Source organism: Scardinius erythrophthalmus (assembly GCF_964197995.2).
Source record: "Scardinius erythrophthalmus genome assembly, chromosome: 16".
In the NCBI taxonomy this organism is placed as follows: domain Eukaryota; kingdom Metazoa; phylum Chordata; class Actinopteri; order Cypriniformes; family Leuciscidae; genus Scardinius; species Scardinius erythrophthalmus.
This window is the reverse complement of record NC_138236.1, coordinates 40,383,079-40,404,253: the sequence shown is the minus strand read 5'-3', so window position 1 is coordinate 40,404,253 and position 21,175 is coordinate 40,383,079. Positions and strand designations below refer to the sequence as shown.

Sequence of the window (21,175 nt, the reverse complement as noted above, 5' to 3'; positions counted from 1 at the left end):
TAAAAAACTCAGGAGAAAAATGCCTTTATTGCCTATACCCCACAGGTGATCAGGAGGCTGTGCACATTTTAACACCGAAACTTGGATAATTTATGCTAAAACATTCTCACACACAATACATGAAACATCATGGCTTTGGAAGCAATTTATGGCATTGCTTTAATTTTGATCTGTTCATACTGACATGAAGTACATAGTTCCATGAGAACTGTAACAGACTTTAAAAGTGCACATCATTTTCAGAATGATCGTGAGTTTGATGCGTCAGCCGGGCTTTGTTGTTCACAGTCCCAACTTTTATTGCAAACACATAATTCCATATCAAAAATACTACAAACAATAATTTTACCAATATGCAAATGATGTGATGTATTTTTCTTTAGATACATGTTTAGAACCCAGATGCGTTTATTAAAATAGTTCATCATGATGAGAGGGCAGAGCTTTAAAAAGGTCAAAGGTCGCGTGTATGGCTTGTGAGGACAGATGAAGGCCGGCCTCAGTGCGGGAATTATCCAGGAATCCTGGAACTGAGTCTGTGTCCATTACAAGATCTTCTGAAGTATGGAATTAGGCACTTCAAGTGTTTCATCCCTCACCAGGACAATATCATAAGAGTCCATGAACTTTTCCAGCCGATCCTCTACCTGTGAAACACAACATGATCCTCATCGATCAGTGAAATCACCTGAGCAAACAACAGTCAAGTCAAGTCTCCTTCATTTATACAGCGCTTTACCAATAATGATAGTTTCACACAGGGGCGCAGATAGAATTTTTTAACTGGGGGGGACCAAGCTGTCAGCAAATGATTTAAACTCAATTCGTTATTTTCGTAATTTGGGCTTTAACTAGTGCTCAAGTAGTAACTTTGCATAATTGGGCTAATGATTTGCATTAAAAAGCCATTGGGGGATTGTTATTTGAAATCATGGATAAACAACAATGACCAAAGGTAAACAAAAGCCTACCTGATCACCACTAGCAATGCATGATCAGACTGTTATTTGACTAGTTTGCCAATCACCCACCAAAACTTCATGTCTTTAGCAAAGTATGTTTTTTTTTAACATTTGCTTATCTCAGCATACAAAGTCTATCATTATGAACAAAAAAGCAAAGAACCTATGTGCAAATAATAATAATACTAATTGTTTGGTTTTTGAAAAAACGAGGTGATTTTTTTTGTCTCTTCATCGCCTTTATATGACATTTATACAGTCAATTTTTTTCAGTTCAGAAAATCACCGGCTCAGCTCAGAAATAGGGGCTGTTTACACCTGGCCACTTCATGCGCTTTCTGTGATGGGATAGCTATCCGATCGTGAAAAGACCAGGTGTAAATGCCCTCCGAAACGCATTCGAGACAGATTTGAATCCGCGCGCTCAAACCACTTCAGGAGGAGGTCTGAGACGCATCCCAGACGAAACTGAACAAGTGTAAATGCATCTGGTTGTTGAAACCATATATGTAAATTTTACTCCTTCCAAAAATGCTAAAAAATTAACGTGTGAGAGCGTGTTATAGGCTATATGTAATGTTATAGCCGGATATGGCGACGCTACTGGAACAGCATCGCCGCAGACGAGAAGCTGAACATATTCATCAAGCAAACTATCGCAAATCAAAGTGAAAGTAAGTCACAGACGCGGGACCAAGCGCGGGAATTGAAGATCGGATTTAAATCCGTTTGGCAAAAACACGTTTATGTAGGCTATAGTGTATACACATAATGTATAGCGAAAACACTGATTAATCCCCTGTTTTACCGATTTTTGTCGCGTTTCGTAGGGATAGTGAGGGCGGGGGACGGATCGGGTCACTATGAATCTGGGGGGGTCATGTCCCCCCCGTCCCCAGTGCCATCTGCGCGCCTGGTTTCACAGCAGCTTTACAGAGATAACAGGAGATTACAGTAACAGAGAGTGTTTAGGCGTTACAGCAGCTCTAGAATAAAGTTATTGTCCAGATAAAGTTAGTTTTGATTGATTCACTTCCGTTGCAAAGATCATTAGTGATTAACTTAGCGGCCGCTAACACGACACCGCTATAATAGAAAACAGAAAACTTTAAATGTGTTCTGGCCGTTCATTTGCACAAGACCAGTGTTTGGCAGCTCGAGAACGCAAACTTTGAAATAGGTTCCAAGGTGCAAGTTTTGACATTTTTTGAAAAACATTATATATTAGAAAACGTGAATCCTAAAGGAATCGTACGCACCTTGTCATTGAGAAAGCCGATCTTGAGGATGTTCTCCACGTTGGGAACGCCGTCTGCCATGTTGAGATCCCCGAGCGAGTCTCCCAGCAGGATAATGTTCCCGTTCTCCTTCAGCTGTTTGAAATACTCTGTGTTCCTCAGGGCACCGTCGTGCTTGTTGTAAACATGGATCAGCTCTCCTTTAAAGCCTTTCAGAAGCCCCTGCAGGACAACAGAAGATCCCGATCACCACAGATAATCAGAACCAGGATATTAATCTGATCCCAGGATATTAATCTGATCCCCGGATATTAATCTGAACCCGGGATATTAATCTGAACCCAGGAATTAATCTGAACCCGGGATATTAATCTAAACCCGGGATATTAATCTGAACCCGGGATATTAATCTGAACCCGGGATATTAATCTGAACACAGGGTATTAATCTGATCCCAGGATATTAATCTGAACCCAGGATATTAATCTGAACCCGGGATATTAATCTGAACCCGGGATATGAATCTGAACCCGGGATATGAATCTGAACACAGGATATTAATCTGAACCTGGGATATTAATCTGAACCAGGGATATTAATCTGAACCCGGGATATTAATCTGAACCTGGGATATTAATCTGAACCCGGATATTAATCTGAACCCGGGATATGAATCTGAACACAGGATATTAATCTGAACCTGGGATATTAATCTGAACCAGGGATATTAATCTGAACCCGGGATATTAATCTGAACCCGGGATATTAATCTGAACCCGGATATTAATCTGAACCTGGGATATTAATCTGAACCTGGGATATTAATCTGAACCCGGGATATTAATCTGAACCCGGGATATTAATCTGAACCCGGGATATTAATCTGAACCCGGGGTATTAATCTGAACCTGGGATATTAATCTGAACCCAGGGTATTAATCTGAACCCAGGATATTAATCTGAACCCAGGATATGAATCTGAACCCAGGATATGAATCTGAACCTGGGATATTAATCTGAACCCGGGATATTAATCTGAACACGGGATATTAATCTGAACCCGGGATATTAATCTGAGCCCGGGATATTAATCTGAACCTGGGATATTAATCTGAACCCAGGATATTAATCTGAACCCAGGATATTAATCTGAACCCGGGATATTAATCTGAACCCAGGGTATTAATCTGAACCCAGGACATGAATCTGAACCCAGGATATGAATCTGATCCCAGGATATTAATCTGATCCCAGGGTATTAATCTGAACCCAGGATATTAATCTGAACCCAGGATATGAATCTGAACCTGGGATATTAATCTGAACCCAGGATATTAATCTGATCCCGGGATATTAATCTGAACCCGGGATATGAATCTGAACCCAGGATATGAATCTGATCCCAGGATATTAATCTGATCCCAGGGTATTAATCTGAACCCAGGATATTAATCTGAACCCAGGATATGAATCTGAACCTGGGATATTAATCTGAACCCAGGATATTAATCTGATCCCGGGATATTAATCTGAACCCAGGATATGAATCTGAACCTGGGATATTAATCTGAACCCAGGATATTTATAAAGGCCCGGAGACTAACGTTCTCATCAAACTCCATGAAGTTGGACACGACTTTGACGTTGTTGTGGTAGACGCCGGCCTGTCGGATGATTTCCTCCAGAACGTCTCCCAGACCCGCGGAGAAGATGAAGACGGGAACGCTGTGCTGGAGCAGCCGGTCGAAGAACTGCTCGTACCCGTCCCTGTCAAACACATGCTGAAGATCAACATCTCTGCGAGATCAAGCATCAAGCTTTAGAGTAAACGTCCTTGCTCACTGAGTCCGAAATGTGTCAGAAATTTTCCCACATTAAAAAATAAATACAACCTCATGTTGTGTCAATCCCGTTTACACACTGCTGCAAAAATTCGGATCGAGTTCGATTTTCTGCGTCTTTCGCATCCGTATCAAGAATTTTGAGACGTGTTTCGATAATTCAGGGCCACGAATAACGAATATGAAAAAACGCATATGAACATTTGGGACTCAGTGAGCAAGGACCTTACGAGCGGCGGTGGACAGTAGCTGTTTAATTTTAAATGTTTAATTTTACTTCACTACAATTCAAAGCGTATTATCGAACTATTTACTCCTTTGAATTTCATAAAACATATGGGTACTCATTAGTTCCAGCTGAAGAAATCCCCCCCTCTGAGTTTTGAGAACGATTCAGCTGAATTGATTCACGAATCACACTGAACGATTCATTTGCGAATCGGAGTGATTCAATTCCATATTTTAATAGTGTATCTGTACACTGTATGTAACATTTAAAGTCCACCTGTGGTAAAAAATGAAAAATGTCTGTGGTGTTTTTAATCTGCTTTAAGACAAAGCATGTGTAAATTCATAAGTCGACAGCATTGCTGAGTATTTCCTCCTTAAAACTGCAGTGAACCAAAGACAGTCTCAAAAACACGCTTTGAAATCGCTGGTGTTTCTGACGTCACAAACTACCTTGTAACCAATCAGATCAACGTGTGATCGTCAACCAGTGGATCTCTGAGCTGAGTGAGTGAGTGGAGGCGGGCTCATTTGCATATTCATAGTGCATGTTCATACATGTTTTAACATTGTACTTGAATTTAAAAAATACCTGCATGTTATTGCATCTATAATTGCTCTGTTGACCTTCCCTTACCCATTAACCCATGCTTAACCCTACCCATACCAGCAAACACGTTGAGTCCACATGTCCCAGATGTGGGCCGGATCTGGGCCGACACTATGTTGCTTTCTGGGTAACCTCACCCGTATCCACATCAATAGCAGCCCAAGAGTTTTACAAAACAACATCAGCACAATAAGTGCATTGTACCTAACTTGTTTTAATGCAAGTATATAAGTTAAAGACACCTAGCATAAGTATAAAGTGGGAGCAAAGCTTGTGAAACCATCATGATGTCAGCGAGATGATGTGTGTGTACCTTAGACAAACGTCCGACTCTCTCACGACCTCTGGGAGTTTGTCCTTCTCCAATCTCTGTTCTACCAATAACGTGTGAGACTTAAAATACCTGAGGAAAAAAGACCACTTTAATTAATTACAGAGTCTTGATGATGTGTTCAGGCTCTACTAGAACAGGTTTTCCTGCTGTAATGTTGATTATTCTCCTCATATTCTCCATTGTTGCGGCTCCTCTCTTCCCAGTCTGTCAGTAACGCTCTGTTTACTTCCTGTCTCTATGAAGCCCCTCCTTCTGAAAAGCACACTGTGCTCTGATTGGTCAGCTGGAGCGGTGTGTTGGGATTGGTCGAGCGCTTCGAGTGTGTTTGGGAAATGTCCCTCCCCTTTCCATAACCGGCAGTTTAACACACTACTAACTAACTCAACCAGGCCCAGCCCCTTTATTCTGCGCATTAATTATTATAATGAGGAATATTGTGACGTGTTCGTTCCCGGAAGAAACTCAAGACTACAGTGGAGGCGTTTCAGGAGTTCAGGAACACTGACACTGATATAGAGAAGAGCTGGAGCTTCTTCATGATTAAAAACATAATTAGGCATAGTGAAAGATGATGTCCTGCAGGTTACTCTGGCGTGTGTGTCTGCACTCACCACTCCACCATAAAGGGATATTTCTCCTCCATGGTCAGATGAGGGTCTATCTCTATGGGGTAATACGTCTCCTTCAGCTGGAGCAGCTGGAAAACAGCACATCTCTCCCATGTAAATATACTTTCACAAACTTCAAACGCTCACGTGATAGAAGAGTCTTGCATACCTTCTTCCTACAGTCATCGGTCACCAGCTTGCAGTTATCAATGATGTCTGTGAAAGCAACACACACAGATCACTGTGACTGCATCTCAATCTTTTGACTTTTCTAAGATTGAAAGAAGTCAAGTCAAGTCAAGTCAAGTTTATTTATATAGCGCTTTTCACAACACAGGTTGTATCAAAGCAGCTTCACAGTAATAAATTAGAACAATACATCAATGTTTGTTTCTAGTGGAACGTCTACGTTCGGTAATGCTGATCAATAGTATCGTTGATTGATTAATTAAATTAAATATCCCCAAATATCCCCAACTGAGCAAGCCAAAGGCAACAGTGGCAAGGAACCGAAAAACTCCATCAGGTGACCTAATGGAGAAAAAAAAACCTTGGGAGAACCCGGGCTCAGTCGGGGGCCAGTTCTCCTCTGGCGTTTATGAACTAGAGGTCAGATTTAACTGTAGAATTAAAAGTATTATATGAATGCCTGGCTGAAGAGATGCGTCTTTAATCTAGTTTTAAACTGGGAGAGCGAGTCTGAGCAACGAACAGTATCCGGAAGACTATTCCAGAGTTTTGGAGCTAAATGTGAAAATGCTCTCCCTCCTTTGGTGGACCTAGATATCCTAGGTATGACCAAAAGCCTCGAATTTAGTGACCTTAAAGAGCGCGATGGATTATAGGGCGATAGAAGATCCGTTAAATAGACTGGAGCTAAGCCGTTTAGGGCTTTATAAGTCAGTAGCAATACCTTGTAATTAATACGGAACTTTATAGGTAACCAATGTAGGGATGATAAAATCGGTGTTATATGATCATATTTTCTTGATCTAGTTAGAACTCTAGCGGCGGCATTTTGGACTAACTGTAGCTTGTTTATTGAGGATGCAGGACAACTAGCTAATAACGCATTACAGTAATCTAGTCTCGAGGTCATGAATGCATGAACTAACTTTTCTGCATCAGAAACAGATAGCATATTACGTAGCTTAGCAATGTTTCTAAGGTGGAAAAAGGCTGTTCTTGTAACATATGAAATATGATTTTCAAAAGACAGGTTGCAGTCTAATATAACACCCAGGTCTTTTACTGTAGAGGATGAAGTAACAGGACATCCTACTATGTTAAAGTTGTATTGTGAGAGGTTTTGTGGGTGGTTTTTTGAACCGATAAGTATTACCTCTGTCTTGTCTGGATTTAATAAAAGAAAATTATGCGTCATCCAATCTTTTATATCTTTAACACACTCTGTCAATTTGGATAATTTAGCGTTTTCATCTGGCCGTGATGAAATATAGATTTGAGTGTCATCAGCATAACAATGGAAACTAATTCCATGTTTCCTTATAATATTTCCAAGTGGTAGCATATATATTGAGAATAATAGAGGGCCTAACACAGATCCCTGCGGCACTCCATAGTTTACTGGAGTTATGATCGATTTTTCTCCATTTAAATAAACAAAATGGTAGCGGTCAGATAAATACGATCTAAACCAGCTTAATGCTTGTCCTTGAACACCAGTATAATTTTGTAGTCGATCTAAGAGTATTGTATGATCTATAGTATCGAACGCAGCACTAAGATCAAGTAAAACTAATATTGAGATACAGCCTTGGTCAGAAGCTAAAAGTAAATCATTTGTGATTTTAACGAGCGCAGTTTCAGTGCTATGATGCGGCCTGAATCCAGACTGAAACTTTTCATAGATGTCATTTTCTTGTAAGAAAGAGCCCAGTTGAGCGGACACAACTTTTTCTAGTATTTTAGACATAAAAGGTAGATTTGAAATGGGTCTATAATTTACTAGATTATTCGGATCTAATTGTGGTTTCTTAATGAGAGGTTTTATAACTGCCAGTTTAAATGTTCTTGGAACATAACCTAAAGATAAAGACGAGTTAATAATATTGAGGAGAGGCTCTTCCACTATAGGTAACACTTCTTTCAATAGTTTAGTTGGTATGGGATCTAATAAACATGTTGTTGTTTTAGATGAAGTAAAAAGTTTATTTAACTCTTTTTGTTCTATAGTTGTAAAGCACTGTAATTGTTCTTGCGGCGTGATAATTGAGGCTGAATTATAAGGCGCGATTGAGGATTGAACGTTTACAATTGTGGTTCTGATGTTTTCTATTTTCTCAGTGAAGAACTTCATGAAATCATTACTACTAAACTGTAATGGAATACTTTGTTCAGGAGACATCTGTTTATTTGTTAGTCTCGCCACGGTGTTAAATAAGAACTTAGGATTGTTATGGTTGTTTTCTATTAGTTTGCGTAGATGCTCAGCCCTGGCCGCTTTTAGGGCCTTTTTATAACGTGACATACTGTCTTTCCATGCGATTCTAAAGACCTCTAAGTTGGTTTGTTTCCATTTACGCTCTAAATTACGGGTTTCTCTCTTTAGAACACGCGTAGTATTGTTGTACCATGGTGCTTTACTTTTCTCTCTGACCTTTTTTAATCTAATGGGCGCAACAATATCCAATGATCCAGAGAGAATGGTGCTCATAGTGCTAGTTAATTCCTCAAGTTCATCTGTTTGTTTGGGTTCACTGAGCAGCTGAGACAGATCCGATAAGCTGTTTGAAAAATTATCTATGGTGGATGGAAGGATTGTTCTGCCTAATCGATAACGCGGCGCAGCATGATATATTACAGGAGTACGTAATATGCAAGTTACCATGTAATGGTCAGTGACATCGTCACTTTGTGGAATGATATCTATATCGGTTGGATCGGTTCCATGTGATATAATTAAATCGAGTGTATGATTAAATCGATGAGTCGGTCCGGTAATGTTTTGCTTGACCCCAAAGGAGTTTAATAAATCTGTAAACGCAGCCCCTAACGCATCATTTTGATTATCTACATGGATATTAAAGTCTCCAACAATTAATGCTTTATCGAAGTTAACTAATAGGTCTGAGAGAAAATCTGCAAACTCTTTTAGGAAATCAGCGTAAGGCCCAGGCGGTCTATATACGGTAGCCAAGGCTAGAGATAATAGGGATGTTTTTCGAACATCTAAGAGCGTAACATTTAGTACAAGTACTTCAAATGAAATAAACTTATAACCCGTTTTCTGAGTAACATTGAGAAAATCTCTATAGATTGTTGCAACACCGCCGCCAGAAGAAGTGCTTCATCTCCAAATGTCTGCATACTTTGGTGAAAACAGACCCTTTAAATTCTTATATTCCTATTCCATGTGAAATTTTACATTCATAAATGTAATTTTTTTCATTTCAATGAAATACATTCTTTATTTTTCCAGGAAAGATGTTGACGTATAGTTCAGTTTTACTCACTATGACATGTTGGGCAACGCTTTCCATTGACGGCAAACCTGCTTAACGTCATATCAAAGTCTGTGATGATCTGAGGAACAGAAGGAGAGTCACGATCAGTCATGCTGGTGTGTGTGTGTGTGTGTGTGTGTGTGTGTGTGTGTGCGTCAGTGTTCCTGTACCTGCAGTTTAGACGCTCCACCTTTAATGAGACTACAGATGATCTGCTCCACTCGCTCCGGGTCTCGGATGTGAACCGTGCTCTTCTCAAACTCAGGCATCTGCACACACACACACACACACACACACACACACACACACACACACAACCAATGAGACTGAGCCATTCAGTGGCCCCGCCCCCTCCGATGACGTCACCACAGAGAGGGAGGAGCCTCAGAGGACTGAGATATATCACAGGTAAACAGCCTTCAGATGCACTTCTGCAATAACTCAATCAACATTCACTATTTAAATGCATTCTAATATTTCTAAAACACTTTGTATCATATTTACTGTCTTCATGCTTCTGCTGCAATATAAATATTAGATGTTATAATGTTGTGATATATCCATTTTTAGTAATTGCGTGTGATTTTTAGGTTTTAATTAGTTAATTATTTATTAATTTACAGTTAATAATTTTAGTGCTTCAACAAACATTTCTATTTTTGGTTTAGGTAAAGTTTTTAAACTAATATTTATGTATATTTTTTATCTCAGCTTTATTTCAATGAACATTCATGTTTTCGGTAACACTTTACAATAAGGTTGATTAGTTAACATTAATGTATTAACTAACATGAACCATGAGCAATACATTTGTTACAGTATTTATTCATCTTTGTTAATGTTAGTTAATAAAAATACAGCTGTTCATTTTTTGTTCATGTTTGCATTAATTTGATTTTAATAACATATTAGTAAATGTTGAAATTAACATTAACTAAGATTAATAAATGCTGTAGAAGTGCAGTTCATTCTTAGTTCTGGTTAACTAATGTTAACTAATGAGCTTTAATGTAAAGTGTTCCATGTCTTGACTAGTTCCAGTTGCCGATAATAGCCCAGTGTCGGAGACTGGTGTCAGTGAGCTGGTAAACAGATTAGGGTTATGCTGTAATCCGGAGTGTTGACATGGCATTCGCGAGTCTCTATTCCAAAAATACAGTGAACAACAACATACCTCTGGTCTCACCCCACCCTCAACACACACACACACACACACACACACACGGTAAACAGATCAGGTCTACACAGATCGAGCGCTTCTGAAACTAATCTTAAGTCAGCCAGATGAGAAAGTGTTAATCATAAATCATAAATCATGAAAGTGCTCCAGCCAGCGTTCACTCGACCGCACACAACACACGTCAGTAATGCACTTCTGCTCGCGTGCATGCAGAAACACCAGTATGATTTATCTCATGACATGTCATATAACTTAACGCTGGCATCGTAAACATGTAGTGCGAGTAAACCCGTAATAACTGGTGTGTAAACACATACCTCGTCCTCCGGCGTCGTGTCGAACAGAAGAAACTGTTTCTTGTGTGACACACACTTATATTGCCCTGACACACACAGGGGGCGTTCCCTTAAAGCTGACTACACCCCATAATCTACACCCCCACAGGGAGTCACATGACACACACACCCTTCTTAAAGACACACACACACACTTACACAGGGCCGGAACTTCGTTTTGTAAAACTGGGGGAAATAAAAAATAATAATAATAATTGGGTAACACTTTATTTTACAGTGTCTTAGTTACGTATGTTACATGTACTTACCATAGTAATAACAGTAAATTATGCATAATTACATACAACTAACCCTCAACCAAACCCTAACCCTATAGTAAGCACATGTAGTTCATTAATATTACTCAGTACTTAAATATATAATTACACTGTAACAATGACACTTTAAAATTAACGGTTACCAAAAATTATTTAATTTATCTCGCCTGAATGTTTGCGCTCATTGCATTATTACAATGGGGTAATATCAAGACTTTACACAACACAAGAAAGCTTTTAAATTAAATTGAAAAAAGTAGCACAAACAAATACAACAGAATAATGCAAATAAAGAGAAATAAAGAGAAAGGTTTTAGAATAGGTCTAACACTAGTATTCAGAAAGTCAAAAGAATCAAAAGTAAAATAACGCTGGGTAGTATTTTAGTCCTGACTAAACGAGTTTGTTGTTTTGACGGCATTAGTGACAGACACTGTCACTGTTAGAGCTAGCGCACGGGTCCTGTGCTCATCACGTGTGTTTATGCTTATTAAAGACATCACCGGCTGTGTTTAGAGGATGCTCACGAAGACGGATTTTGCGTTAAAGTGATATAATCCGTATAAAAATAAAAAGACGTGCAAATGGTAAACTTCAGTGAACACTCCGTCATGTCCCGAACGCCAGAGTCTAGCGAGTGTGACGCTTGCCTCCAGCAACACATGTTAAAGCATGCATAACTACACTAAACACACACCGGTGAAGCTCAAGATACGCCATCATTCACCTCTGATGAGCTGAAGATTGTGCTGACCTCAGGCCATGTGTGTGCTGACCGCAGGCCATATGTGTGCTGACCGCAGGCCTGAGAGAGAGTCTGACTGTGTGTCTCAATAGCTCAGGGTTCGACTGCGCTCCTATCAGGCTGGAGTTATCTCTGAGATGATGAGCTGACCAACTGCACACACACACACACACACACACACACACAGCGATTATGGATTCCTATAGTTCATTTCTTGGAGAGTCTGTCTCTGATAAGACACAGTCCACCGGTGAGGTCAGACTTCAGTCGTCACACACTGATTGTGTCACTTCAGAATCATTATGGATTACGGTTACCAATGTCTTTATGATCAGGCTTTAAAGGAGTCGTTCACTTCAGAATTAAACTTTCCTGATCATTTAAGTCATCCAAGATGTTCATGTCTTTCTGTCTTCAGTGGGAAAGAAATGAAGGTTTCTGAGGAAAACACTCCAGGATTTCTCCATATAGTGTCTTCAATGGGGTCCAACGGGTCGAAGGTCCAGATGTGAGTTTCAGTGCAGCTTCAAAGTCTCGACACGATCCAGCCGAGGAATAAGAGCCTCATCTAGACAAACCACCCGACATTTTATAACAAAATAAACATTTATATACTTTTAACCACTAATGCTGGTCTTGCACTCGCTCTGAGATGCGACACACATTACGTAATCAGGGTGAAAGCTCACACAATCTGGACCTTCGACCCGTTGGACCCGTTGGACTTCCCAATCGCCAATCCGCCCCTGATCAAACATACAGATTACACAAAAACTAATTAATTACCTCATCCGTGAACATGATTCGTTAATTCCAAAACCACATCTCCCGTCGTATATCTCCCCACTAGGGGTGTCCAAATGAATCAGACGAGGAGGATTCGGTATCGGTTCAGTAATAGACCAGAACCGATTATAATGTGCTGACGCTTTTCTGACCTCATTTGTGGCGTACGTGCTTTGTGGCGGTAGCATCCAGTGGCAGAGCGAGGCGAGACCATAGACCGTATATAAACGAGAGACGCGAGTGCAAAAAAATAAAAAATGCTCCAACTACTTTAAAGCCGACATCTGGGCATATTTCAGCTTTGATGAACACCCTGGTCAGCTCGACCTGCAGAAGACGCGGTGTGCGCTCATGTCACGCACAAATATAACATGCAGGAGGTAATAACACTAGCTTCATAAACCACGCTAGCCGTGTTCACCGCGAGCTGTTAGCGCCTGCAGAGTCTGAGCGGATGAGCTCCAACATCACCCGAATCCACAGCCAAAACATCATCCGCCCGCCCCAATAACTCTCTCTGACTTAAAGGGGGGGTGAAATGCTATTTCATGCATACTGAGTTTTTTACACTGGTAAAGAGTTGGATTCCCATGCTAAACATGGACAAAGTTTCAAAAATTAAATTGTACATTTGAAGGAGTATTTCTGTGCCAAAAATGCTCCTTCCGGTTTGTCACAAGTTTCGGAAAGTTTTTTTTCGAGTATGGGCATGTGTGACGTCAGATGGGGCGGAATTTCCTTATATGGGTCCTAAGGGCACTTCTCCGGTAAGATCGCGGGCGCGCGCACACTCGTAGACCAGACAGAGAGAGCGAAAGCAGTTCGCCATCAAAGCGCTCTGCTCGGCTTTAGGGAAGTCAGTGTCACCAAAGAAGTGGGTTTTTGGTTGCCAGGGCAAGACAACCCTGCACAGATTCCCAAAGAACCCAGCGTTAAGGGAACAGTGGATGGAGTTTGTTGTTCCAGAGCATCAACGGAGTTGTGTAAGACTGTTGTTTCCTGCATTTCGACAATGATTGTTTTATAAACAAAGCCCAGATCGACGGATTTGCAGATCGTCTAATGCTTAAGGATCGAGCACACTGTAAAAAAGAATACATTGATTTTATTAATATCTAATTAATAAAAATGAGGCAACAGATTACAAGCAATATTATTAATTAAATTTAACAAATTAGAATTGAGTAATAATTAATCAAATGAATTCCTTAAAAGTTAACCATTTAAAATGAGTAAAATTTACAAAATATCTTTTATTGCCAACATTGAAGACACCTGGTGTTAACAAGCAGAATCACTGAAGGAGAAAACCATAATTAAAGTCACCATTGTGGAGATCAGTGTGTGTTTTAGTTGGGCTCTTGACCCTTAAATTATTAACTTTAAGTTTTGTTTGGCTGCTGTACATGAGTTATAACAGCCAGATGAACAAGAGAAAAGGTGATCTGATGGTGTTGGTTGTGTTTTAACATAATCATTATTTCACAATCATATGACCTGAATCACTGAACTCATATAGAGTCCAATTTATGAGTTAGGTTTACTTTATTAACTATAGCAGCACTAGCCTTGTACGGCATAATATTTTTAACTTTTACAATGTTAGGCAAATAATTTCCAAAAAGTTTCTCATACAAAAATGAGACACACAGACATCAATAATCAGCCTGTGAATCTCAACAATGGTGACATTTATAAAGCATGTTGCAGTGCATTCTGGGTTCCACCAATCAAAACTCATTCATGGCTCTCATCATGCATTGCTGCATGAATAAATAATGAGCTTATGTTTAGAGGTGATCTGTTCGTCACCATTGCTGAGATGTGTGTTTGTGCCTAAAAAAAAAAAAAATACATATTTATTTATTTATTTATTTTTTATTATTGATTTGATCATTTGAATTTCATTGATAGGCTAAAAATATTATACTGCTGTAATTAATAAAGTTAACTTAACTCATAAATTGGACTCTATATGAGTTCAGTGATTCAGGTCAAATGATTGTGAAATAATGATTATGTTAAAACACAACCAACACCATCAGATCACCTTTTCTCTTGTTCATCTGGCTGTTATAACTCATGTACAGCAGCCAAACAAAACTTAAAGTAAGTGATTTAAGGGTCAAGAGCCCAACTAAAACACACACTGATCTCCACAATGGTGACTTTAATTATGGTTTTCTCCTTCAGTGATTCTGCTTGTTAACACCAGGTGTCTTCAATGTTTGCAATAAAAGATATTTTGTACAGTTTACTCATTTTAAATGGTTAACTTTTAAGGAATTCATTTGATTAATTATTACTCAATTCTAATTTGTTAAATTTAATTAATAATATTGCTTGTAATCTGTTGCCTCATTTTTATTAATTAGATATTAATAAAATCAATGTATTCTTTTTTACAGTGCAGTCACAATGATAAAGGTTCGCGGCCGTGGATTTGAACCGGGCGGTGAGTAAAACTGTTGAACAAATGTCTCTGTGTGTTGTTACTAGCTCGGCGCGTCAGCACAGCTTTAGCTCCGCCCACACGGCCCGCCTCCAGCCGCTCGTTTTTTTTCCGGAAAGACTCGGTACAGCCTATCTTTCTTTTATAGATATAATAAAACTAAAGATTTTTTGGAGATATGAAGGATGCAATACTACTCTATAGGTACTCAAGATTAACAGGAGATTGAGTGAAAATGAGCATTTCACCCGCCCCCTTTAAGTCTCTGCACCCGATGCTCAAATTACAGTTATTCTGTGTTGTTACGCGTGACTATAAATGGATGATCGTAACCCAACAGCGGACTCAGCAACGGTTGATTCGCGCATCTTTAATGGTAACATAATACACTGATTAATGAGCGCTGCTTTTAAATGAACATTTCTTTAAAACAAAATTTATTTGACAGATTTTCCTTTTCTTAACTGTGCGTTCACACCGCCGCCGACTTGAGCTTCCAAAGTTACCGGAAGTCATTCATTTTCAATGGAAGCTGGCTTCTCTCAGCTGCAAGGAGCGTCAAATTACTCGGCGTCGCGTTTTGGGCGTTTTGAGCGTCAATCTGAAAGTTGAGAGAAGCTCAACTTTATGGTAATGAGCTATGACGCAGTTCAGCGGCAAGCAGCAACAAAACGGCAGCAACCAATCGGAATAGACGTCCTTCGCGCTAGCTGATTCCGGAGAAACATACGATGTTAACTTTCGTTCCTACCAAAACATTAGTTCTGAGAAAAAATGATTAATTGCAGAGTTTAACCATCATAGAGTGAAAGTGTATCATTTGCATGTGTTTTAAAGTCCTGTCAGCTTGACAGGGCATAACGAGCAGAGAGAGAGCCCCGGCCACGCGCGCGCTTACTCACTCACCCGAGCGCTGTCTTGGATGCAGCTCTCTCTCCCTCGCGCATATTAATCAAAATCAATTGATACGATGGTGTCGAAAAAAAACTCTCCAGGGATGAAACGTTTTCTGTGCTGACAAATCTTGTGCGATATCCTAAATTGCCGAATGCATTGCTTGTTTTTTCTGTTTACATTTCATAGTGTGACACTTCTCTTCTCCCATGATCGAACACAGAATGCTGCTACGTCAGAGCGGCCAAAGCGTCAACAAGCTTCCTCGTACTTTTTGACAAGCGTCTTTGACTGGGCGGCCAGAGCTTCTTTGCAGCTCAAGTCGGCGGCGGTGTGAACGCACAGTAATGGCATAAACAAGCTTTACTCCCTTGAAACTTAAACTGGAATGTCACTGTTTCTGTCACTGCGACTTCCCGAACAGGCGAGCACACACACACGCAGTCGCGCACACATCACTTTTGATGTAAAATTGAAAATTGAGGATGCAGTGCATCGTGATATTGAATTGAACTGAATCGATGACATGATAACCGTAATCTAACTGAGCCGTGAGACCAGAGTCGGTTCACACCCCTAACACACACTCTCCGTCACAGCACCATCAAGCTCTGTCTTTGCTATTGGTTTGAAAATGCGACCTCTGGCGGTGAAAACTTACATATTGTACCTTTAAATCAACAGTTTTATATGTATCCACTGTTTTTATTTTGATTATGTCATTCGCAATGCTTCATGGGACTGTAGTTCACACAGTCTTCAACATTGTCTTTTTGACAACTTTCAGACAAGTTTACACACGCCTGCTTAGATAAGACAATAACCTATAAAAATCATTTCTTTGCATCTGCGAAGAGAAATATTAGAGAGGCGAACACGAGGGATGATCGACTGCAAGTGACACTGTAAATGTGTGTTTACTGCGACTGTGGAGATCCAGTGCTGGATGACCTCTAAGCCCATCTGCGCTGACTGTGACGTCAGAGGCGCGCGCGGGGCCCCTGGTGATGCAGAAGCTTCACGCGACTTCGACTATCATCTTCATCATCACATACATTTACATTCGGCGACAGACAGATGTCAACTTCCGGGTCGTGTCAGCCTGGTGTTACGCGCCGCTCGCTCCCGCGGTGTGAAAGCCATTACACAGATAGTATATCTATATCTATATATGCTCACCATTTCTATGATCTTGGTCTTCTTCCCTGCTCTCTGCTTTTTGCTGAGCATGTACTGCGCGAGCACGACTCCTCCGAAGAGCGCGCACACCGTAGCGCTCGCCACCGCGCCGACTTTCACCACCGCGCTCCTGTCCATCTCTCTCCCCGGTTAGAGAAGAAGCTCGTCGCACACACACTGCGTGCACGGGCTGTGGTGTGTGTGAGCTGTCGGCATGCACTGAGACCCGGATGACGCACTACAGTCGTCCACATGTGAAGTATGCAACCAGAGCACACACTACATAACCGTCACACACACACTGCAGTGCGCACAGTGCCCAGCAGGGGTCTCCTTCAGCATGAGCAGTGGCCCCTTATTGAAGTATTAGTAGGTTACAGACGAGTTAAAGATGTTAGGCGATTGTTTTATTCGTGGTAATAACGCAATGAAACATGACAAACATCAGGGAGACGCTATAGGCAACCACGGGCGACAAGGAAAGTTGACCAGTGATCCTCTGTGCCAGTGCTGTGAATATTTGAAATGTTAGTGACTGATTTTGATATGGATGATAATAAAGTAAATTGTACGACATTATTTTTGTCCAGACCGTCATACGAAGAAAATTATGAGAACCAATAAAATATTAATAACTGATTGTGTTTTTTTTTTCATAGTAAAATAAAACCTGTAGATGTTTGAACTCTGTTTGCACACCAATATATATATAGCCTATATATTTTTTTTTTTTTCAGTTTATTCCAAGTTTTGGTTCCTGCCATATGTTCACCCCATACGGATTAAAAACAGCTTTAGCCTCCTCATTTATAGCCTGGTTCTACAAACAGAACCGATTAAATGGGTTTCCGAATAAACAGTTAACATTCATGCATAACATTTTATCATCAAAATAAATAATAAAAATTAAATACATTTCATTTTCCAATTTTTCTCCTAATTAGGATGAGAAACTTAATTAAGTTATATAACTTAACTTGATTTCTTTTAATACTTTAAACTCATAGCATCCAACCATTTAATAAAGTCAAGTCAAGTTTATTTATATAGCGCTTTTCACAACACAGGTTGTATCAAAGCAGCTTCACAGCAATAAATTAAAACAATACATCAATGTTTGTTTCTAGTGGAACGTCCATGTTTGGTAATGCTGATCAATAGTATCGTTGATTGATTAGTTAAATTAAATATCCAAATATCCCCAACTGAGCAAGCCAAAGGCAACAGTGGCAAGGAACCGAAAAACTCCATCAGGTGACCTAATGGAGAAAAAAAAACCTTGGGAGAACCCAGGCTCAGTCGGGGGCCAGTTCTCCTCTGGCGTTTATGAACTAGAGGCCGGATTTAACTGTAAGATTAAAATATTATATGAATGCCTGGCTGAAGAGATGCGTCTTTAATCTAGTTTTAAACTGGGAGAGCGAGTCTGAGCAACGAACAGTATCAGGAAGACTATTCCAGAGTTTTGGAGCTAAATGTGAAAATGCTCTCCCTCCTTTGGTGGATCTGGATATCCTAGGTATGACCAGAAGCCTCGAATTTAGTGATCTTAAAGAGTGCGATGGATTATAGGGCGATAGAAGATCCGTTAAATAGACTGGAGCTAAGCCGTTTAGGGCTTTATAAGTCAGTAGCAATACCTTGTAATTAATACGGAACTTTATAGGTAACCAATGTAGGGATGATAAAATCGGTGTTATATGATCATATTTTCTTGATCTAGTTAGAACTCTAGCGGCGGCATTTTGGACTAACTGTAGCTTGTTTATTGAGGATGCAGGACAACCAGCTAATAACGCATTACAGTAATCTAGTCTCGAGGTCATGAATGCATGAACTAACTTTTCTGCATCAGAAACAGATAGCATATTACGTAGCTTAGCAATGTTTCTAAGGTGGAAAAAGGCTGTTTTTGTAACATGTGAAATATGATTTTCAAAAGACAGGTTGCAGTCTAATATAACACCCAGGTCTTTTACTGTAGAGGATGAAGTAACAGGACATCCTACTATGTTAAAGTTGTATTGTGAGAGGTTTTGTGGGTGGTTTTTTGAACCGATAAGTATTACCTCTGTCTTGTCTGGATTTAATAAAAGAAAATTGCGCGTCATCCAATCTTTTATATCTTTAACACACTCTGTCAATTTGGATAATTTAGCGTTTTCATCCGGCCGTGATGAAATATATATTTGAGTGTCATCAGCATAACAATGGAAACTAATTCCATGTTTCCTTATAATATTTCCAAGTGGTAGCATATATATTGAGAATAATAGAGGGCCTAACACAGATCCTTGCGGCACTCCATAGTTTACTGGAGTTATGATCGATTTTTCTCCATTCAAATAGACAAAATGGTAGCGGTCAGATAAATACGATCTAAACCAGCTTAATGCTTGTCCTTGAACACCAGTATAATTTTGTAGTCGATCTAAGAGTATTGTATGATCTATAGTATCGAACGCAGCACTAAGATCAAGTAAACTAGTATTGAGATACAGCCTTGGCCAGAAGCTAAAAGTAAATCATTTGTGATTTTAACGAGCGCAGTTACAGTGCTATGGTGCGGCCTGAACCCAGACTGAAACTTTTCATAGATGTCATTTTCTTGTAAGAAAGAGCCCAGTTGAGCGGACACAACTTTTTCTAGTATTTTAGACATAAAAGGTAGATTTGAAATGGGTCTATAATTTGCTAGATTATGTGGATCTAATTGTGGTTTCTTAATGAGTGGTTTTATAACTGCCAGTTTAAATGTTTTTGGAACATAACCTAAAGATAAAGACGAGTTAATAATATTGAGGAGAGGTTCTTCCACTATAGGTAACACTTCTTTCAATAGTTTAGTTGGTATAGGATCTAGTAAACATGTTGTTGTTTTAGATGAAGTGATAAGTTTATTTAACTCTTTTTGTTCTATAGTTGTAAAGCACTGTAATTGTTCTTGCGGGGTGATAATTGAGGCTGAATTATAAGGCGCGATTGAGGATTGAACGTTTACAATTGTGGTTCTGATGTTTTCTATTTTCTCATTGAAGAACTTCATGAAATCATTACTACTAAACTGTAACAGAATATTTTGTTCAGGAGACATCTGTTTATTTGTTAGTCTAGCCACGGTGTTAAATAAGAACCTAGGATTGTTATGGTTGTTTTCTATTAGTTTGCGGAGATGCTCAGCTCTGGCCTCTTTTAGGGCCTTTTTATAACGTGACATACTGTCTTTCCACGCGATTCTAAAGACCTCTAAGTTAGTTTTTTTCCATTTACGCTCTAAATTACGGGTTTCTCTCTTTAGAACATGCGTAGTATTGTTGTACCATGGTGCTTCACTTTTCTCTCTGACCTTTTTTAATCTAATGGGCGCAACAATATCCAATGATCCAGAGAGAACGGTGCTCATAGTGCTAGTTAATTCCTCAAGTTCATCTGTTTGTTTGGGTTCACTGAGCAGCTGAGACAGATCCGATAAGCTGTTTGAAAAATTATCTATGGTGGATGGAAGGATTGTTCTGCCTAATCGATAACGCGGCGCAGCATGATATATTACAGGAGTACGTAATATGCAAGTTACCATGTAATGGTCAGTTACATCATCACTTTGTGGAATGATATCTATATCGGTTGGATCGGTTCCATGTGATATAATTAAATCGAGTGTATGATTAAAACGATGAGTTGGTCCAGTAACGTTTTGCTTAACCCCAAAGGAGTTGAATAAATCTGTAAACGCAGCCCCTAACGCATCATTTGAATTATCTATGTGGATATTAAAGTCTCCAACAATTAATGCTTTATCGAAATTAACTAATAGGTCTGAGAGAAGATCTGCAAACTCTTTTAGGAAATCAGCGTAAGGCCCAGGCGGTCTATATACGGTAGCCAAGGCTAGAGATAATAGGGATGTTTTTCTATCATCTAAGAGCGTAACATTTAGTACAAGTACTTCAAACGAAATAAACTTATAACCCGTTTTCTGAGTAACATTGAGAATATCTCTATAGATAGTTGCAACACCGCCGCCACGACCATTCAGAC

General features: G+C 39.6%; 1 protein-coding gene across 2 annotated transcripts; it reads right to left on the bottom strand.

Annotated features, from left to right (window-relative positions):
• Nucleotides 1-8: 8 nt before the first annotated feature.
• Nucleotides 9-17,479, bottom strand: nt5c3a (5'-nucleotidase, cytosolic IIIA). 2 transcript variants are annotated; one of them, XM_081388098.1, is made up of 9 exons: nucleotides 17,138-17,479; nucleotides 9,459-9,557; nucleotides 9,298-9,367; nucleotides 5,991-6,037; nucleotides 5,825-5,910; nucleotides 5,193-5,282; nucleotides 3,805-3,967; nucleotides 2,222-2,422; nucleotides 9-647 (listed from the first exon to the last, which is right to left on the bottom strand). In XM_081388098.1, the coding sequence occupies exons 1-9, from the start codon at nucleotides 17,273-17,275 to the stop codon at nucleotides 546-548; spliced, it is 996 nt and encodes a 331-aa protein (XP_081244224.1). In that variant the 5' UTR covers nucleotides 17,276-17,479; the 3' UTR covers nucleotides 9-545. The 2 variants fall into 2 exon arrangements, with proteins under 2 accessions (XP_081244224.1, XP_081244225.1); XM_081388099.1 differs by lacking the exon at nucleotides 17,138-17,479 and adding an exon at nucleotides 10,786-10,866.
• Between the last annotated feature and the right edge of the window lie 3,696 nt (nucleotides 17,480-21,175).